The sequence below is a fragment of the Onychomys torridus genome, chromosome 23 (assembly GCF_903995425.1).
Source record: "Onychomys torridus chromosome 23, mOncTor1.1, whole genome shotgun sequence".
In the NCBI taxonomy this organism is placed as follows: Eukaryota; Metazoa; Chordata; class Mammalia; order Rodentia; family Cricetidae; genus Onychomys; species Onychomys torridus.
Window position 1 is genome coordinate 21,127,431 of NC_050465.1, and position 18,270 is coordinate 21,145,700.

An 18,270-nucleotide genomic window follows, 5' to 3' on the forward strand; every position below is an offset into this window, starting at 1 on the left:
AAACTTGGGATCCTCCTGCCTCTACCTTCTTCAGTAAATCCTACTGGCATGCGCCACCACAACCGGCCGAGTGTAGCTCAGGCCTGAGCTGGGGCCCGCAAGGCCACAGGCAAGAGGCTTTTTTGTGAATTCATACCACGAAGGTTGGGTGCCAGATGTAGCATGAATCTTAAAGGTGCTTATTAATAAAAGCAAACCTGAGGCCATTTATTGGGGTGAATGCTGGAAGATCATAGACACAGAACAATCCACAGTTACCTCACCTCACCAGTTCCTCAGCTGGTCTTGTTTCCTCAGACTAGAAACCCTGAGTCCTCATCCAGAATGAATCTCAGCTGAACTGTGCTGCTCTATAGCCTGAATGCTTCTCCAGCCAAATGCTTAACTAACTAAATGCTTAACTCCTCTGGTGCCTGGTTTTCATGCCTTATATATCTTTCCCTTCTGCCCCACTCCTTGGGATTAAAGGCTGGGTTTCTGGGATTAAAAGCATGGGTCACCATGCTTAGCAGTTTCTAAAATGGCCTTGCCTCCCAAGTGCTGGGATTAAAGGCATGCACCACCACCACCCAGCTTCTGCTCTGGCTTGCTCTGACCCATTTTCTAGCCACCATTTTTGGCTTTGTTCTAGTGGCTGTCTGCTCTCTGACTCCAGATAAGTTTATTTCTGGGTACACACCGTATTTCAGGCAACACAGTACCCACCGCACTACAGGGCCATGATGATGAAGACCGTGTGTTACCCAGAAATAATGGGCAAGTGGGCCCTGCTTCCTTCCTCAGACCTCCTCCTTAGGCAGGAATGGTACGCTTTCTGGGTCAGGGTCAGGGACCTGGCTCAGAGATGTTTGTACCATCTATGGAGAGTATAAAGTAAAATCCTGGAGTGCTTTGATGAGTCACAGTTGGCAGCAAGAAACGTGTTTGGACATCACTGCACCTACTTCTGACCCCAGAGCTCCTTCTTGTTCTAGCTTTCTCTCAACTGTCCCACCACAGAGAAGAACGGAGCTGGGGAAGACAAGCCAAAGAGAAGGAGACAGAAAATCCAGACCTCTTGCCCATTCCATAACCATGAGCAGATGCAGCTTCTCCGGGATGAGATTCTGTTGGAGGTGAAGGACATGGAGCAGCTTGTGGCCCTTGGGAAGGAGGCACGGGCCTGCCCCTATTACGGAAGCCGCTTTGCCATCCCTGCAGCCCAGGTGAGTGTGCTGGAGAAATGGGAAGTAGTTCTTGCACTAACTGGGGCTTACAAGGCTTTCTCCTTCCTCTTTAGTAGTGGAAGATGTTCCTACATGGGTTAGGCAGACAACTGTGCTGCACCGCATCCTCATGGCACAAAATTATCTTACCCAGAGTGTGGGGTTGCTTTGGGCTAGAGGCCAGTTGGTGTTATTGAGCATTCAGTGGATAGGAGCCAGGTCATCCTAAGAGTTGCTCATCCTAAGGAACCAGACTGAAAAGGTGTTGGGCAGGAGTTGAGCCCAGAACATGAACATAACCAAATGGCTTTTCAAGTTGACTGCTGACGTATCCACTACCTGCCTGCACATGGCAATCCTGTCTTGCTCAGACCTGCCCTATCTGTATATGGAGAGGAACCGCTGATTTTTGTCTGACAGCCCCTTGCTGTTCACTGTGGCTGATGTCATACTGTCTTGCTCCCTCCCTGAAACGTGTCACTCATAGGGAGATCTGTGTCATCTGGGAGACCTAGATGGATTTCAAAAGAGAGCAGTTCTCAGTAACCACACCGCACAGTTGAGTGCTCCCTCGTGCCGTCCCTGCTCTATGTGGGTACTCCCAGACAAACTGGGGCGCGGTCCACAGATGTCTCAGAGAGTTAGAGCTGCCACCATTTCTATAGACGTATGAAGACCTGAAATTGGCCTGGTCTTGCCATGTGAAAGCTGTTTTCACCTTGATTTTCTTTGTAATAGTCCATTGAAACAGCCCTGTTCTCCCCAGAAGAACACTCTGGCCCAGAAAGAGGAGTTTCTCTTCTCTCACTCTCTTAAATGCTGGTACCCATATTGGCACCTGAGCCTTGAGTTTCCAGTTTTCTGAATTTTCATTATGGGCACCTTTTTGTGTGTGTTTGGTGGGTACATGTGTCTGCACGCATGTGTGCAGGCCAGAGAACAACTTTGGGTGTGACAAAGCTAGTGGGTATGTGAGCCTGTTCTTGTCTCCCTGCTGCTGGGATTTCAAGCAGTACCACCACCGCTGGCTTTTCCCCATGGGTTTGTGGCTCAGACTTAGCCCTTGCTTTCAAGGAAAACGCTTTACCAACAGAGCGATCTCCCACACTTACCTGTTGTCTTTTAATTGGAAGATATTCATAGCAACATATGCTTTCAGATTTGATTTTATGCTCACCCCTCAATTGACATGGTTTGTCAAATTCACTTAGCTGATAAAAAACCAAGGGTCACTTAAATTAGAATTTGCCAGGGTCACAGCTCCAGGACCATAAGCTACTGTTGCTTTCTGGTGCTCAGTGTGTTGAAGAAGTTTGGAGCCTGAGGGCTACTTGGGATCTTAGATGAGGTTCACCTCCAGGAACTCCACCCCCTCCCCTTCCCCAGATGATCAGCTCCAATGTTGGTTCCTCACAGTTGACATTCCACATAAATCATCTGAAGGAAGGTCTGTTGGAGTAGGCAGAACACTGAGCTGTGCTCTTCTGGCTTGAATACCCCTGTGCAAGGTTGGAGTGAGAAATTGAACAACTCCACAGGACTTAGTGGCCTGGAGTTCATTGCGGGATAAGCCTTCTGCTGTGTGCAAGACTGGTTGCTTCATTGTCCGACGGTCATCTTTCCCTACAGCTAGTGGTGCTACCTTACCCAATGCTGTTGCATGCAGCCACCAGACAGGCTGCAGGGATCAGGCTACAAGGCCAAGTAGTCATCATCGATGAAGCGCACAACCTGATCGACACCATCACCAACATCTACAGTGCAGAGGTCACTGGTTCCCAGGTGTGTCTGCCTCTTTCATCTTGGGCAGATTGATATAGGTCATTCCTTTAAATGCCTGGGCCAGGAATTCCTCTGGATGTTGGGCTTGGTAGAGGCTGAGCTGAACCAAAACCTGTTCATCGGCGAGTGTGAGGTTCTTGGTACCCAGCTTGAGCAGAGTGGCATCTTCTGTCTTCAGCTATCCTTCAACCAGCATGCTGCTAACTAGTTCTCTGTCAGTAGAAGGGTGGCATCAGGGACCAGGAGTCTCACAGGGTTGCATTTTATCATTATTGATACTGCTTTGGGGGTCTCTGCAGGCTCCTGTTTACTGTCATCTGGTATATGGCAAGCATTGAAGGGTTCTGTGTGCCTCACACTTTTCTCTTGGGGTTGGGGTTCACCGCTTTAGCTTCAGAGCTTTGGGATTCTGGAGGGCAAAATTGTGTGTCGTGTACCCACACTGCATAGATAGAGGTGAGCCAGGATTTGACCCCTGGCTTCTGACCATGAAACCTATGTGATATCTGTCACAGTCTTGAATCTTACTCTTGGTGGAGTGTGAGTCATCTCCTAACCCGGTTCCCCTGTGGCATTTAGGATCTTAGGCTTTGGCCTTTTCCCTTACCCTCTCAGCTGTCATCAGCCCATGGCCTCTACATGCTTTGCCCTTGTCTGTTTCTGTTAAGCTGCCCATCACCTTGATGTTGTCCTGGGCTGCCATTCCCTAGACAAGGACTAATGTTTCTCTAGAGATCCTCTTAACCATGTCCTGGGATGCCCTCATGCTGTTCTGTTTTCTCTCCAGCTCTGCCAGGCCTATTCTCAGTTAGTCCAGTACATGGAAAGATACAGGTAAGACACTACCCTGAGGAAGAAGACCTAGCCATGCTCAGTCTCAATGGCCTCCAGCTCAGCCTTCCAGAGCGCAATGGAGGTTACTGTTAGTGCCCAGGTCTTGGAGGATTGGGTTGAACTGGTCTGTCCTAGTGTGTGCCCTCCACATCCAGGGCTTTTTGGACAGAACAGCAGGTTCTGAGAGCCTTGGTCTTAGCCAGCCTTTTTATCTGCTGGAGGGTTTGTAGCTCACAGCCCAGTGTGTCAGGCCCTAGGCAGAACGGCCCAGTGGCATCCAGTGGAGGGAAGCTGCTGCAGAACCCTGTGGTAGCTCTGCCTGTGACTTCTTCCTCAGGAAGCGTTTGAAGGCCAAGAACCTAATGTACATCAAGCAGATCCTGTACTTGCTGGAGAAGTTTGTGGCTGTTTTGGGAGGGAGGGGCGTCATCCCCTGGACCACTCCTCAGCTTCAAGTTGTGTTCGTCTTGTTCTTTGAGCACCAGTCAGCACACTTGGTGAAGCACTGGTTTGATCCTTTGGGGTTGTTCTTTCTAGTTTAACTTGAGGGCTTTGACCGTAGCTTTGTCATTGTTGTGACTTTTGGCCCTGGTTACTTCCCCATGGTTTGCTCCTTTTACTTTAAGAAACCTGACTGTATGGTTATGTTAACCACATAGTGCAAAGCGAAGCCTCTTGTGTGGCATAGTCACAGCCACATGGTGTGCTGGCACTGACACACAGGCAGTTCTTATTTGTCCCTGTGTGGCTAGAAGCCCAGGAACTTTAAGCCTCATTACAGAGGAAAAGCTAAAGTTCAGGGTGCGACCTGCCTGTGGCTCATGAGACTGGAGGCTGCTGACTTCGCCATCCAAGATATCCTGGTCTGGAACTGTTTCATTATATGAACATGCTCCCCCCCTTTTTTTTATAATATTTATTTATTATGTATATAGTGTTCTGCCTGCGTGTTTGCCTACAGGCCAGAAGAATGCACCAGATCTCATTATAGATGGTTGTGAGACACAATGTGGTTGCTGGGAATTGAACTCAGGACCTCTGGAAGAGCAGCCAGTGCTCTTAACTGCTGAGCCATCTCTCCAGCCCCATGAATATGCTTTTAAAGACTTGTGTAGATCTGGATTTCCAGAAAGCCAGTGCAGGCTTTTCTAGAGAGATCTTGTCCCTTGCTGGTACTCTCGACTTCCTTCTCTGCCTGTGTCACAGCTCCCTGTCTTCTGGAAGATCCTGTTTTTTCCCCTTGCCCTGCTCAGAGTGACTGTGAGGAGACTGCTCTGCTCCTGTCCCCTGCCTGGCTTGGGCTTCTGGAAGCGCCTGTCTTCTTAGTGTGTTCTTTGTCTGCTCTTAATGCCCCAAGCAGAGTCTCTAGAAACATGAGTGTTCCTTGTAGTTCATGGAGATAGGACAGAGTTGAGAGCTCAAGTGAGCAGAGAACTGCCACCATGACCTACTGAAATTCCCTTTTTTAGGTAATGTTAAGCAAAATCCTAGTACACAGAGCCTGCTCCAGACAGGTAAGGAAGTTGCTGTCGAGGGTGGTAGGTGATGTGAACCACTCAGAGCTCCACTCTGGGACTGAACAGGGAACTCAGCAAAGTACAAAACCAGGGTCCTTTGTCTGCTTGCAGGATCTGAACTGAAGAGCATCAATGACTTTCCCTTTCAGAGTCAGGTGGACAACATCAACCTGTTCAAGGTAAAGGTCTATTCTGATTTAAGCACCTTCTGATTTACTTAAAGCTAGAAAGGTGAGGTAGGGGTGGAATGCAGCTGTTGCAGAGGTAGGGGTGCAGTGCAGCTGTTAGAGAGGTGGGGTGCAGTGCAGCTGTTGGAGAGGTGGGGTGGAGTGCAGCTGTTGCAGAGGTGGGGTGGAGTGCAGCTGTTGCAGAGGTGGGGTGGAGTGCAGCTGTTGGAGAGGTGGGGTGGAGTGCAGCTGTTGCAGAGGTGGGGTGGAGTGCAGCTGTTGGAGAGGTGGGGTGGAGTGCAGCTGTTGCAGAGGTGGGGTGGAGTGCAGCTGTTGCAGAGGTGGGGTGGAGTGCAGCTGTTGCAGAGGTGGGGGTGCAGTGCAGCTGTTGCAGAGGTGGGGTGGAGTGCAGCTGTTGCAGAGGTGGGGTGCAGTGCAGCTGTTGCAGAGGTGGGGTGCAGTGCAGCTGTTGCAGAGGTGGGGTGCAGTGCAGCTGTCAGGTGGGGGTGGAGTGCAGCTGGTGAGCACTTGGCTGTTATGACTAAGGCCTTGTGTTCTGTCTCTAGCACATGATCAAAATAAACATGGAAGAAATAAAATGCAAATCCTTGTCTTTGAATAGTCTACTGCCCGAGGACCTAAATCGGGAATAGGCAGTTAGCAAGTCTTCAAACTGGACAGCAACAGCCACATGGTCTTCAGTCGGGTTGGGAGTTGTAGGGTTTAGCGAGGAAAGTTGCTGTTCTTTGCACTCCTAGGCATAAACCCAGCCTCCAGGTACTCTCCATCCTTTCCCGTCTCTGTTCTGCCAGTCTTTCTCCAGGAATTGTTTTCAGATTACAATCCATGGCGTAATGTTTGAGGCGAGCAGGGTGAGAACATGGCTGAGACTGCCTGACTTGTCTTCCTGCTGGAGCCTTGGGTTGGATGGCAGTCTCAGACCTTTGCTTATATTGCCTTCGCTATCTGATGCTCCCTCAGGTGATGGAAGCTATGAAACTAAACCACAACTTAGTGTGTCTACATTGAGTAGTATTCCCTCCGTGGATGCTGTCCCTTTGTTCTTTGTTTGGCCCAGGACACACTATGGCCATTTAAGAACAGGAATAGTTACTCTGGAGGACTGGGCCAAGCAATACACCAGTGAACCAAGGGTAGCTGGATGGGGCCAGTGCTCAAACCCAGCTAGACCCATTCTAGATCTGATTCTCTTCCTGCTTTCCTTTCATTTCCTTCCTTCTGCCTGTACACCAGAAGAGGTCACAAGATCTCATTACAGATGGTTGTGAGCCACCATGTGGTTGCTGGGAATTGAACTCAGGACCTCTGGAGGAGAGCAGCCAGTGCTTTTAACCTCTGAGCCATCTCTCCAGCCCTCAAGGACAAATTGTTTGTTTTTCAAGACAGGGTTTCTCTGTGTTGCCTTGGCTGTCCTAGAACTCATTCTGGCCTCGAACTCATAGATTCACCTGCTTCTGTCTGTGCTGGAGTTAAAGGCATGTGCCGTCACCACTGGGCTGCCTTCATTTTCAAATCGGCTGTCCCTTAGACTAATTTTGGTCATTGTCACTACTGTGATCCTATCAGTCATCTTTGGTATCTTTCTTCTCCCCCTTGTGTTCAACTCTAAATGTCTGACCGGTCCCATGCTCTTTCTCCAGCTTGCTGCAGACCTCTCCCTTTTCACTTGTTTTGTGAAGGCTGGCTGAAGCAGGCTCAACCGGATGCCAGTCTTGGTAGCAGTTTTTCTAAGTCATCCAACCTCTGGCTCTCAAATTGTGAACTGAGCTGAGGCACCAGCCTCTACATACCGAACACAGTAGGGGACTACAACTCAAGTCTTTCCTGGGACAGGCCCAGGACCTACCTCCTTCTTGCTTTTGTGCAAAGGATTGGATTTTTTCTTTGTTTTTTTTTTTTTTTTCAAGATTTGTCTTTTTATGTGTGTGCCATGTGCATATGCACACATTCGTGTTCTGAATTCAGGTGTGCCTGTGCCCCAGTATGTGTGCCAGATGAGAGGACAATGTTCCTTGTTGGTTATTGCTTTCTACCCTGTTTGAGGCAGGGTCTCTTGATTGTTTTTCCACTGTGTATGCCAGGCAAGCTGGCTCACAGGCTTCTTGGGTGTCTCTTGTCTCTGCACCCTTTTCTTGGTAAGAGCACTGGGGTTATAGACACTCACGTTACTGTCTCTGGCTTTCGTGTGTGCTCCCAGTATTCCAACTCAAGTTTCATGGCTGTGTGGCAGGCTGGTGAGCCATCTTCACAGCCCTTGGGATTGTTTTAAAACTGCCTTTTACTTCTTCAAGGCTCAGTCTGCATATGGGCACTTGTAAAATTTTATATGTATGAGTGTTTTGCCTGCATGTATGTCTGTGTACCAATGTGTGCCTGGTGCCCAAGTAGGTCATGAGAGGGCATCAGATCTGCCAGAACTGGAATTGTGGATGGTTGTGAGCCGCCATGTAGGTTCCAGGTCTTCTAGAAGAGCAGCCAGTGCTCTTTGAGGCTGAGTCAACCTTCTCAGCCTTCAGATCTTGTCTGAACACCTTTAGGGTGATGAGAGCAGTGGGGGTATTTGTGAGGAGGCTATGGTTGTGAGGTCCCCAGTGAGGAACCCTGAGTTCTTATGGGTCGTAGAGCAGTGACTTCAGAAAGTAGACCAGTAAGCTTTCTTAGGACGCTTTGGGCTCCTCTGAGGTGCCAGTGAGCCACATTCCCTTAGTGGTATGGAGTGGCCATCTCTTTAGAGTTTAGACCACACTTTGCTTCCTTCTCACATAGGCCTGTGCTGGTTTTGCAGGTGCAGCGGTACTTGGAGAAGAGCATGGTCAGCAGAAAGGTACCTCTCCTATTGTTCTGGCAAGGAGCCAGAGTAGCTCTGCCTGCTTTACTCTGCTGCCCCAGGGACACTAGGCCTCTGATTCCACTGTGCATAGTGTGGAGTGGTCTCTGGCGTAGGAGGATGCTGACTGCAGATTGGCTCGGTGTCTCATTCAGGGTTTCTTCTCATTCTGTGTGTCTGTCCTGCTCTCCCCACACATAGCTCTTTGGCTTCACAGAACGCTTTGGAGTGGTTCTTCCGTCTCCCTCGGCCTCTCAGGAGAACCACAGTCTGGACGGCTTCCAGCACTTCCTGAAGAGCCTGCAGTCAGGGCCTGCTGAGGGTGAGTGGGGATGGTGAGAGAGGAGAGCCAGGCACAGGCCCTTGGGAAGAACATGGACCTGACCTAAGGAAGGCCTTCTTTCCCCTGCCACCCTGTAGAGAGCTGCGTGTAGCCGCACCCTAAAGATGGCGCTGGCTTCCACCCTCTGCCTTCCCGATGGCAAGCACTCTTTGTGGTAAACAGCTCCTTATTTGGCTATGGCTGGATTCTTGTGCCGCTAGCATATGCTTGAACTTGTGGACAGTGCCCACGTGGCTGTCTTGGGTTGGTAGCCCAGACCTACTTAGGGGCTGGGAGAGGCTTGCCCGAAGGGAGAGACATGGCTACTAACAAGGTCCTGAATAAACTGTTTTAAGCAGAGCCCCGTTGTTGCGTCATCCTTGCTGGTCGAGGCGGGTGCGACAAGTGGTGGCCCATATGGGGAAAAAACGAACTTACGGGCTCACTCCCACGTATCTCCGTGGGGCTCAGAACTTTTTACAGTCAGGCAGTATACCGGTAAGTCCTCAAAAAAAAATTGAGGATCCGCGACAAAAGCGGGTTTTAAGCTCACCTGTAGACAAAGGGGGAGTGGGACAGTAGAGCCGGGACCAAAGCAGACGGGTGATTAGAATAACAAAATAAACAAGTGAAACCTGCTCCGTGACTATAATGGACGGGTAATTTAAATAACAAAACAAACAAGTAAAACTGGAGGGCTGGGGCTGTTCTGTAAAGGCTCCGAGAAACCTCCAAGAAACTTCTCAAATTGAGGAAAAAAGGATATACTAACATGGGCGCTTCCTCCTCGCACCCAATTTTTCTGGCTCTTAATGAGCTGCTCCTCTCTAAGAAATTGAAAATAAAAAAAAGCACCCTGGAGCGGTTTCTGGAACAATGTGATGTAGTTGCTCCTTGGTTTACAATTTCAAGAAGCCTCACAGTGCCTTCCTGGGAGAAATTGGGAAGAGACCTAGATCTTGCCACAGAACAGGGCACACTTAAGCATGGGGTTAAACCAGTCTAAAAACTAATAAGAGGATGTTTAAAAGATCAGAGATACAGTGAGACAGTTGAGAATGGTCAAACTGCTCTGGAAATACTACAAAAAAAAAGATCTGACAAGACAGCCTCAGAAAAAGCCGTACCAGGAAACACAGGACAAATAAAAAAGGAGACAAAAGCTAAAATAAAATATACAAAATTATATCCTAGCCTTTCTGAGTTGGAAGACTCGTGTGCTTCCGATCTCTACTCGTGTGCTTCCGATCTCTCCGATTCTGTCTTGGATGATGAGGATGTTGAATCCGTTTGTGAGTCATTGCAACGAGTAAAGGTTAAAAAAAAAAAGAAAAAAGAAAAAAGAGGATCCAAACAGTTAAAAAAGGGCCTGCTTCCCCCTCCGTATCCTAAAGCAATGGGGGCAGAGGGCGGAATGTCTTTTAATCCTAGAGTATGGAAAAAAGTCAGAATGAAAATACAAGTTACATTCCCAGTATTTCAAAATCCTCAGAATCGGAGATATCATGAACCTCTAGATTTCAAGATTGTAAAATCATTAACAGAGTCTGTCCGGACATATGGTATTACAGTTTCCTTTACAGTAGCTCAGTTGCTAGCTCTGCATAGACATGCTATGACTCCATCAAATTGGATGAACCTTGCACGAGCCTGTTTAAGTTCTGGTCAGTATTTAGATTAAAAAGCCTTTCTGATAGAGTTCGCTAATGAACAGGCTGCAGCTAACAGGGCTGCTGGTAGAGGCCAAGCTGCTTGAGATATGGATATGTTACTTGGACAAGGTAGATTTACAAATCAACAAAATGGGTATCCTATCCAGGTTTATGAACAAATTAACAACATTGCTATCAGAGCTTGGAAGACATTGCCCAATAGAGGAAAAGTTAGTGGTAATCTCACTAAAATTGTCCAAGGACCCATGGAACCCTTCTCAGATTTCGTAGCTCGCCTAGTGGATACAGCTGAAAAGATATTTGGTGATTCTGATACAGCCATGCCATTAGTTAAACAGTTGGTTTATGAACAGTGCACTAAGGAATATAGAGCTGCCATTACACCTTACAAAACTAAAGGATTAGAGGTTTGGATAAAAGTATGCAGGGAATTAGGGGGACCACTAACCAATGCTGGGCTGGCTGCTACAGTTTTACAAATTAGCCAAAAGAGGACAGATGGCACTGGGACTTGCTTCCGATGTGGTAAAATGGGACATATGAGACGCAACTGCCCCCAAGGAGAAAGTAATCAAGGGGAAAGTAACCAAAGACCCAAGAGTGCCCAACGCCTGGTCCCGGGACTGTGTCCTAAATATAAAAAAGGAAAACATTGGACGAATGAATGCAGGTCAGTCAAGGACATTAATGGACAGCCTTTGAGGAATAATACTCCTCCAAAAAACGGACAGCGGGGCCCCCAGCCTCAGGGCCCACAAATATATGGGTCAATGGAGGATCAGAGACAGAAAGGGAATCAAGAACAGTGGCCAACCCTCAGACATCCCAAACACCGCGGCGAGCCACTGCAGGTTCAACAGGATTGGACCTCCGTGCCACCACCAGACTCATATTAACCCCACAAATGGGGGTACAAGTAGTAGAGTCTGATTTTCAAGGCCCCCTTGACCCTGGGACAGTGGGATTGTTAATAGAGAGATCATCTACTACATTAAGGGGATTACGAGTCCATCCTGGGATAATTGACTCAGATTATACAGGTATAGTTAAAATCATGGTTGAGTCACCAAAAAAAATCACTGCTATTTCCCCGGGAGACAAAATTGCACAACTTATCCTGTTACCCAGCTTACATGATTCTCACCCAGCCTGTGACAAAGAAAGAGGAAGTAACGGATTCGGCTCCTCAGGCACAGATTCAACATTTTTATCTTTAGACTTAGATCAGAGAGAGACCCACATTACAGTTAACCATTAATGACATCAAGATAATGGGACTTTTGGATACTGGAGCAGATCGCAGTATCATAGCTAACAAAGATTGGCCTCGAGGTTGGCCTATACAGGCTTCCTCACAAACATTACAGGGATTGGGTTATGCCAGTGTGTTTGTATTAGTACAAATTTGTTAAATTGACAAGATTCAAAAGGTCACTCTGGCGTTATGCAACCCTATGTTCTTGAACTTCCAATGTCCTTCTGGGGGAGGGATCTTATAAAATCCATGAGCTTTCAGTTGAGTAATAAATATTCCAAAAAATCTAAAAATGTTATAAAAAACATGGGATGTCATCCTGATTTTGGCTTGAAAAAGTTTTTACAAGACAAAAAGGAGCCAATACAAACAATACCTAGGAAACCCAAACAAGGGTTGGGTTTTTCCTAGGGGCCGCTGAGGAGGACATTTCTATATCCTGGATAACGGAGAAGCCAATGTGGGTTCCTCAATGGCCACTCTCCTCTGAGAAATTACATGCTACATATTAATTAGTAAAAAAACAATTGGAGAAAGTACACATTAAACCCTCCCTTTCTCCCTAAAATACACCCATATTTGTCATCAAAAAAAAAAAATCAAAAAAATGGAGATTGTTACATGATCTTAGAGCTATAAATGGACAAATGAAAATTATGGGACCTGTACAGCATGGTCTTCCATTGCTGTCAGCCTTGCCTAAAAATTGGCCTATTATTATGGTAGATATTAAAGACTGCTTCTTTTCCATTCCACTAAATAACAAAGACAATGAAAAATTCGCTTTCACTTTACCGTCCACTAATCATGAGGAACCTGATAAAAGATATCAATGGGTTATATTGCCACAAGGCATGGCCAACAGTCCTACTATATGTCAACTGTTTGTAGCTACTGCTTTAGAACCTTTGAGAGCACGTTTTCCTGGCTTGAGATGCCTCCATTATATGGATAATATACTGTTAACAGCTAAAGAAGAAAACATTCTTCAAGAAACATATAACTCACTTGTAAAACTGTTAAAACAAAAGGGACTCTATATCGCCCCTGAAAAGATACAACAGAACAAAGTTGTTAATTATTTTGGCTCTAAAATAACTAATCATCATATCATGCCACAAAAGGTAAAATTAAAAAAGGATCATCTTTACACATTAAATGATTTTCAAAAATTATTAAGAGATATAAATTAGATAAAAAAGTTTAAAAATGGCCAATTATAAATTAAAACCATTATATGATATTCTAATTGGAGATACAGCCTTGGATTCACTGAGACAACTAACCAATACAGCCCGAAAAGCCTTAACAAAATTAAAAGATGGGCTACAAAATGCTTTTCTTCAAAGAATACAAAATAATGAAGATATTACCCTGTGCATTCTGCCTACCCAGTTACAACCTACAGGGATTTTATGACAAAAAGGACCCTTGTTATGGATTTATACTAAAATCTCACCTACAAAATCAATTAAATATTATCCCACTGCTGTAACATTACTTGCACAACAAGATATTCAACAATGTTTACAATATTTTAAAACTGCACCACAAACGCTAGTTGTTCCTTATGATTCTACTCAAGTCAAGGTATTATGTGCTGCCATAGATGATTGGACAATACTGCGTTGTACCTATCCAGGACACATAGATTGCCATTATCCTAAACATCCACTATTAACTTTCTTTAAAGAACATTCTGTAGTTTTCCCTAAGGTAACTGCTTCCCAGCCCATTCCAGGAACAAATGTTATATTTACAGATGGGTCTAAGACAGGCTATGGTGCTTATATGATGGATTCTACTAAACCTGTAAAACATCAATTCTTGCCAGGTACACCCCAACAGGTAGAGCTTTCAATAGTTCTTAAAGTTTTCAAGGCTTGTCCATTTACATTTAATTTAATGTCAGATTCTAGTTATGTTGTTAATGCCTTAAAAAGCCTTGAATGTACAGGGCCCATGAAATCTTCTAGCCCTGTTAGCTCATTGTTTGGCCAATTACAAAAACTGATCTGACAACGTAAGAATCCCTTTTTTGTGCAACACATCCGCACACATACCAGTCTGCCAGGTCCATTGACTAAAGACAATGATATAGTGGACCAATGTACTAAACAGGAATGGATGTTTATGGCTTCTGCCATACAACAAACACATGCTTTCCACAAAAAATTTCATGTTAATACAAGGACATTACAACAAAAGTTTTCTATCTCACGTGTGGATGCACAAAAGGTGGTACTAGATTGTTCCCAATGTGTCATTTTTCATCATCCTTCTAGATTAGGAGTTAACCCTCATGGTCTGCTCCCCCTAAAAATATGACAAATGGATGTTACACACATCTCTAAATTTGGACATGTCAAATATGTACATGTATCTGTTGATACCTGCTCTAAAATCATTCATGCCACCCCAATGACAGGAGAGAAAGCCTCTCATGTTATTGCTCATTGCTTAGAAGCTTGGACAACATGGGATAAGCCTCAACAGTTAAAAACAGACAATGGTCCTACATATACCGGACAAAAGTTCGCTTCCTTCTGTCAACAGATGAATGTACAACTTGTACATGGCCTACCATATAATCCACAAGGTCAAGGCACTGTGGAGTGTGCTCATCGCTCCTTAAAGTAGTTGCTTCAAAAACAAAAAGGGGGAATAGGCTATGGCCGTACCCCTAAGGACAGACTCTCTCTTGCATTATTTACCCTGAATTTTTTGAATTTGGATGCTTCCAATTGTTCTGCTGCAGACAGACATCATTGTCAGCACAGTCCTTCTAAAGAAATGGTAAAATAAAAAGATGCCTTGACAGATGTTTGGCACGGACCTGATCCCGTGCTGACATGGGCACAAGGTTCTGTTTGTGTTTTCCCACAGGATCAGCAAGACCCGGTGTGGGTTCCTGAGTTCCTCGTGAGAAGAGTCCAGTGCCAGGAAAAACATGTCTGCAAGGACAGTGATCTCCCTGTTCGCACTAATGATGATTCAGCTGGGAATGACGGACCTAAGATGGGGGATACTGTCAGTGTTCCCGAGACCAATGCCAGTCCGTCATGATGCAATATTATTCCCACAGCTATTCGGTAGTAATAAAAGTATGGATGTTCCATACCTCCCTATGGACCCAGAGGAAGCTCCTACAGGAGAAAATAGGTCTTTTGATTTAAACGGAATTCTTTGTTTCCAAATTGTCAAAAACAGATCAAATGTTTCACCATGTGTCTTGATATATAACCAGACGGCTGGATGGTTTGATTTGCCTGGGCCAGGCCCTTGTTTTTCAGCCAATGCCTCTTGGGTGTCTGGATGGTGGCCTGCTAAAGCGTTGGGAAATGATACACCTGGTCAACCAAAATGGGCCCCATTTTGTTGGGGACAAGATGGAGGGAACATCTGGCCCTGGACAGATTGTCAGTCTCATATTGTGATCTGGGCCAATCAAGGGAAGAGTTTCACCTTTTCTCCTGAAATAAGCACAGATTTTAATCAGACTTTTACAGGTAGTAATTATAATGAGCAAAATCCCTCTCAGTTGTATATTTCTAATCCTTTTGATAATTGGCTATTGTGTGACATTAATGAAAGTTACATGAATTTAGAGGCCCTAGTTATGATTGCTGGGGGAGTGCATGGGATTAGTCAGTTTTCATGGAGTAGCTCCAAGCCTTGGGGCTCCTGGGATTCTGTGCCTGGCCTGTTATCAACAGGCATCACTGCCAAAACTGATACAGGCTATGCGTATGACAGAGTTGAGCCACTGGCTAATATTACTTATAATCCTACTCCAGTTTGTGTGTATCCTCCATTCTTGTTTATAGTGAGCAAAGAGAGGCCTGTATCTTGCCATAATAATACCTGTTTTTATACTCAATGCTGGAATGCTTCTAAATATGATTATGCCATAATTACCCATATGCCTCGCTGGGTGCCTATGCCAGTTGATGCTCCTAATGCTATGACCCTATTTAGACCAAAAAGGTTTTGGCATTACTGCCGCCATTGTTACAGCTATTTCCTTGGCGGCTGTTGGAGCTGCTACAGCCGCCATTGCCATGAGTCATACTGTACAGACGGCACAGACCTTGAATAACCTTTCTGCCAATGTGGCACATGTTCTAGATGTACAAAAGGGCGTCAGTGCTCAAATACGAGGAGGATTGATGGTGGTCAACCAGAGAATTGACCTGGTTCAAGAACAAATTGACACCCTCTAACAGATTGCCCAACTCGGCTGCCAATGGAAGTATAAAGGGTTATATGTGACTAATGTCCCATATAATAATTTTACCCATGCTGCAGATTTATCTAAAAGGTTGTCTAGTTATCTTTTAGGCAATTGGACCGGAGAGTTTGATAACCTGATGGACCAGCTGACAGTGGCTATTGTCACGGTGAATTCAACCCGAGTGGATACCGGACTGGCGGAGGGTTTATCTTCCTGGATTGCTACAGCCATGGATCACATGAAGGAGTGGGCGGGAATAGGAGCCCTAGTAGGCTTACTGGTGCTCACCTCCCTAGTATGCTTATGGTGCATTTGTCGCATTAGGATCTCACAGCGTCGCTATGCGGCCATGATTGTCCAAGCCCTTATGGCCATTGATGCAGGACAGTCCCCCCAAGCCTGGTTGGCTACTTTAAAAGATATTTAGGCACAGGATGTGAGGCCTGCACACTACACTTGAGGTTATGATACGCTGACCTCAAAAAGAACAAGTCTGATTACATGTGGGTTGGTACCCTAACTCCCACCTCTGTAAAAAGGGTATCGGACGGGTCTAATGTTCTCTGGGTGGACGACGCCTGGACAAACATTAGTACATGTTCCATTTTAACAGAGATCAGACCTCTACTCTTGCCTGTTGCTCTGTAAAACAAAAAGGGAGAACTGTAGAGAGCTGCGTGTAGCCGCACCCTAAAGATGGCTCTGGCTTCCACCCTCTGCCTTCCCGATGGCAAGCACTCTTTGTGGTAAACAGCTCCTTATTTGGCTATGGCTTTATTCGTGTGCCGCTGGCATATGCGTGGACCTGTGGATAGTGCCCACGTGGCTGTCTGGGGTTGGTAGCCCAGACCTACTTAGGGGCTGGGAGAGGCTTGCCCCAAGGGAGAGACATCGCTACTAACAAGGTCCTGAATAAACTGTTTTAAGCAGAGCCCCGTTGTTGTGTCATCCTTGCTGGTCGAGGCGGGCACAACACCACCCCTTTCTGCAGACTCCCTGGAGGAAGGCCAGGCCACCGCCCCTCGGCCTGCCTCTCCACTGATGCACATCGAGGCCTTTCTGGCGTCTCTCACTACTGCCAACCAGGATGGCAGGGTTATCCTGAGCCGCCAAGGTAATCGACTGCTCCTAACAAAGGGGCCTAGCTTGAAAGGGCTCTACCATACTGCCCCTACTCAGTGTGAAGGAGCCATCAGTGGTCCTGGAGACTGGGTTTCAGAGGTGCCGAATTGTCTCAGGCAAGGACCCTACAGAACCTATTATGGTTGAGGTTAGATGGGGTTGGACTTTGTTTTTGTTGTCTCGTCTGAGGGTTATGTGATTCTGGCCAGACTCTTTGCTCCTGAGTCTTCACGTAAGTCCATAGTACAGACGGCAAGAGAAATGTTTTTTTTCTTAAAGGGAGAGTGCTAGCTCACTGGCCTCTGTGGATCATCTGGGCTTTCCTGTGCCTAATCTACTCCTGTCTTTGCCTTTTGTCCATCTGTCTTTCAGGCAGTGTCGGTCAAAGCTGCCTCAAATTCTTGCTCTTGAACCCAGCTGTGCATTTTGCCCAGGTGGTGAAGGAATGCCGAGCAGTGGTCATTGCCGGTGGCACCATGCAGCCGGTAAGGCACCACCAGGACATGCATGTGTCTCCTGGAACCCTAAACAGAAATGGGCCAGCACATGCAGGCCCAGCAGTGCCCACTAGGTGCCGCTGCCCTTACCTTTGGGCTGGTGTGCAGCCCTGGAGTAGGCTTCTCTGAGAAAAGCCCTCTGTAGTCCCAGACTCTGACTTAGTCCCCTTCTGGTACCAGCATCTCTCTTAGAAAGTGATTACATGTATGATCTTAGAAAAGTTGTATAGTTTTATTGTAGAAATCAAAGACAAGCTGTAGATATCAGAATTCTACCAACAAAAGATTCATGTTGGTGTATGTACCATCCGTATGTACTTACATACATTTTGCATATGTATGTACATATTTTTTTAAAACCACACTCTACATTATTGGTATAATTTGCCTTTTCTCTCTGCAGCAAAAATGTTAATATTTATCCTTATCAGCAAATATTTATTATAGCATATTCTACAGTAGTGTTGTATTCTGACCCCAAAGATATGTTACATTTCACCATGTGTCCCTCACACCACGCCCACTTTGTTTGTTACTTAGACTATTTTCCCATTGTCTCTCGTTCTGTGATCTGTGAGAACAAAGCAGATCTAAGGACTGTTTCCTAATTTCATCCTGAGTGCACTCAGGGTTAACACTGTTGGGCTCCTAAGCACAGGCTCCAGCCCACGCTGCCTCCTGGAATGGCTTCAGAGCTTTCTTTGGCTTTTCTGTTTTGTTTTCCCTGTATTGCTGCTGATGGACCTCAGAACCATGTATGGGCCAGGCATATACTCTGCTGTCAAGGCACATTCCAAGCCCACTTAGGCATTTG

The 18,270-nt window shown here is 46.2% G+C and overlaps 1 protein-coding gene across 1 annotated transcript in view; it reads left to right on the forward strand.

The window, feature by feature from the left end:
* Positions 1 to 18,270, forward strand: part of Ddx11 (DEAD/H-box helicase 11) — a 38,803-nt gene that overhangs the window by 12,379 nt on the left and 8,154 nt on the right. Inside the window, exons 8-17 of the mRNA XM_036173700.1 lie at positions 1,000 to 1,205; positions 2,835 to 2,987; positions 3,775 to 3,821; positions 4,159 to 4,238; positions 5,291 to 5,335; positions 5,450 to 5,517; positions 8,312 to 8,350; positions 8,555 to 8,675; positions 16,829 to 16,951; positions 17,332 to 17,444. Of these exons, the coding sequence (XP_036029593.1) occupies positions 1,000 to 1,205; positions 2,835 to 2,987; positions 3,775 to 3,821; positions 4,159 to 4,238; positions 5,291 to 5,335; positions 5,450 to 5,517; positions 8,312 to 8,350; positions 8,555 to 8,675; positions 16,829 to 16,951; positions 17,332 to 17,444 (995 nt within the window). The remainder of the gene's footprint in view (positions 1 to 999; positions 1,206 to 2,834; positions 2,988 to 3,774; positions 3,822 to 4,158; positions 4,239 to 5,290; positions 5,336 to 5,449; positions 5,518 to 8,311; positions 8,351 to 8,554; positions 8,676 to 16,828; positions 16,952 to 17,331; positions 17,445 to 18,270) is intronic.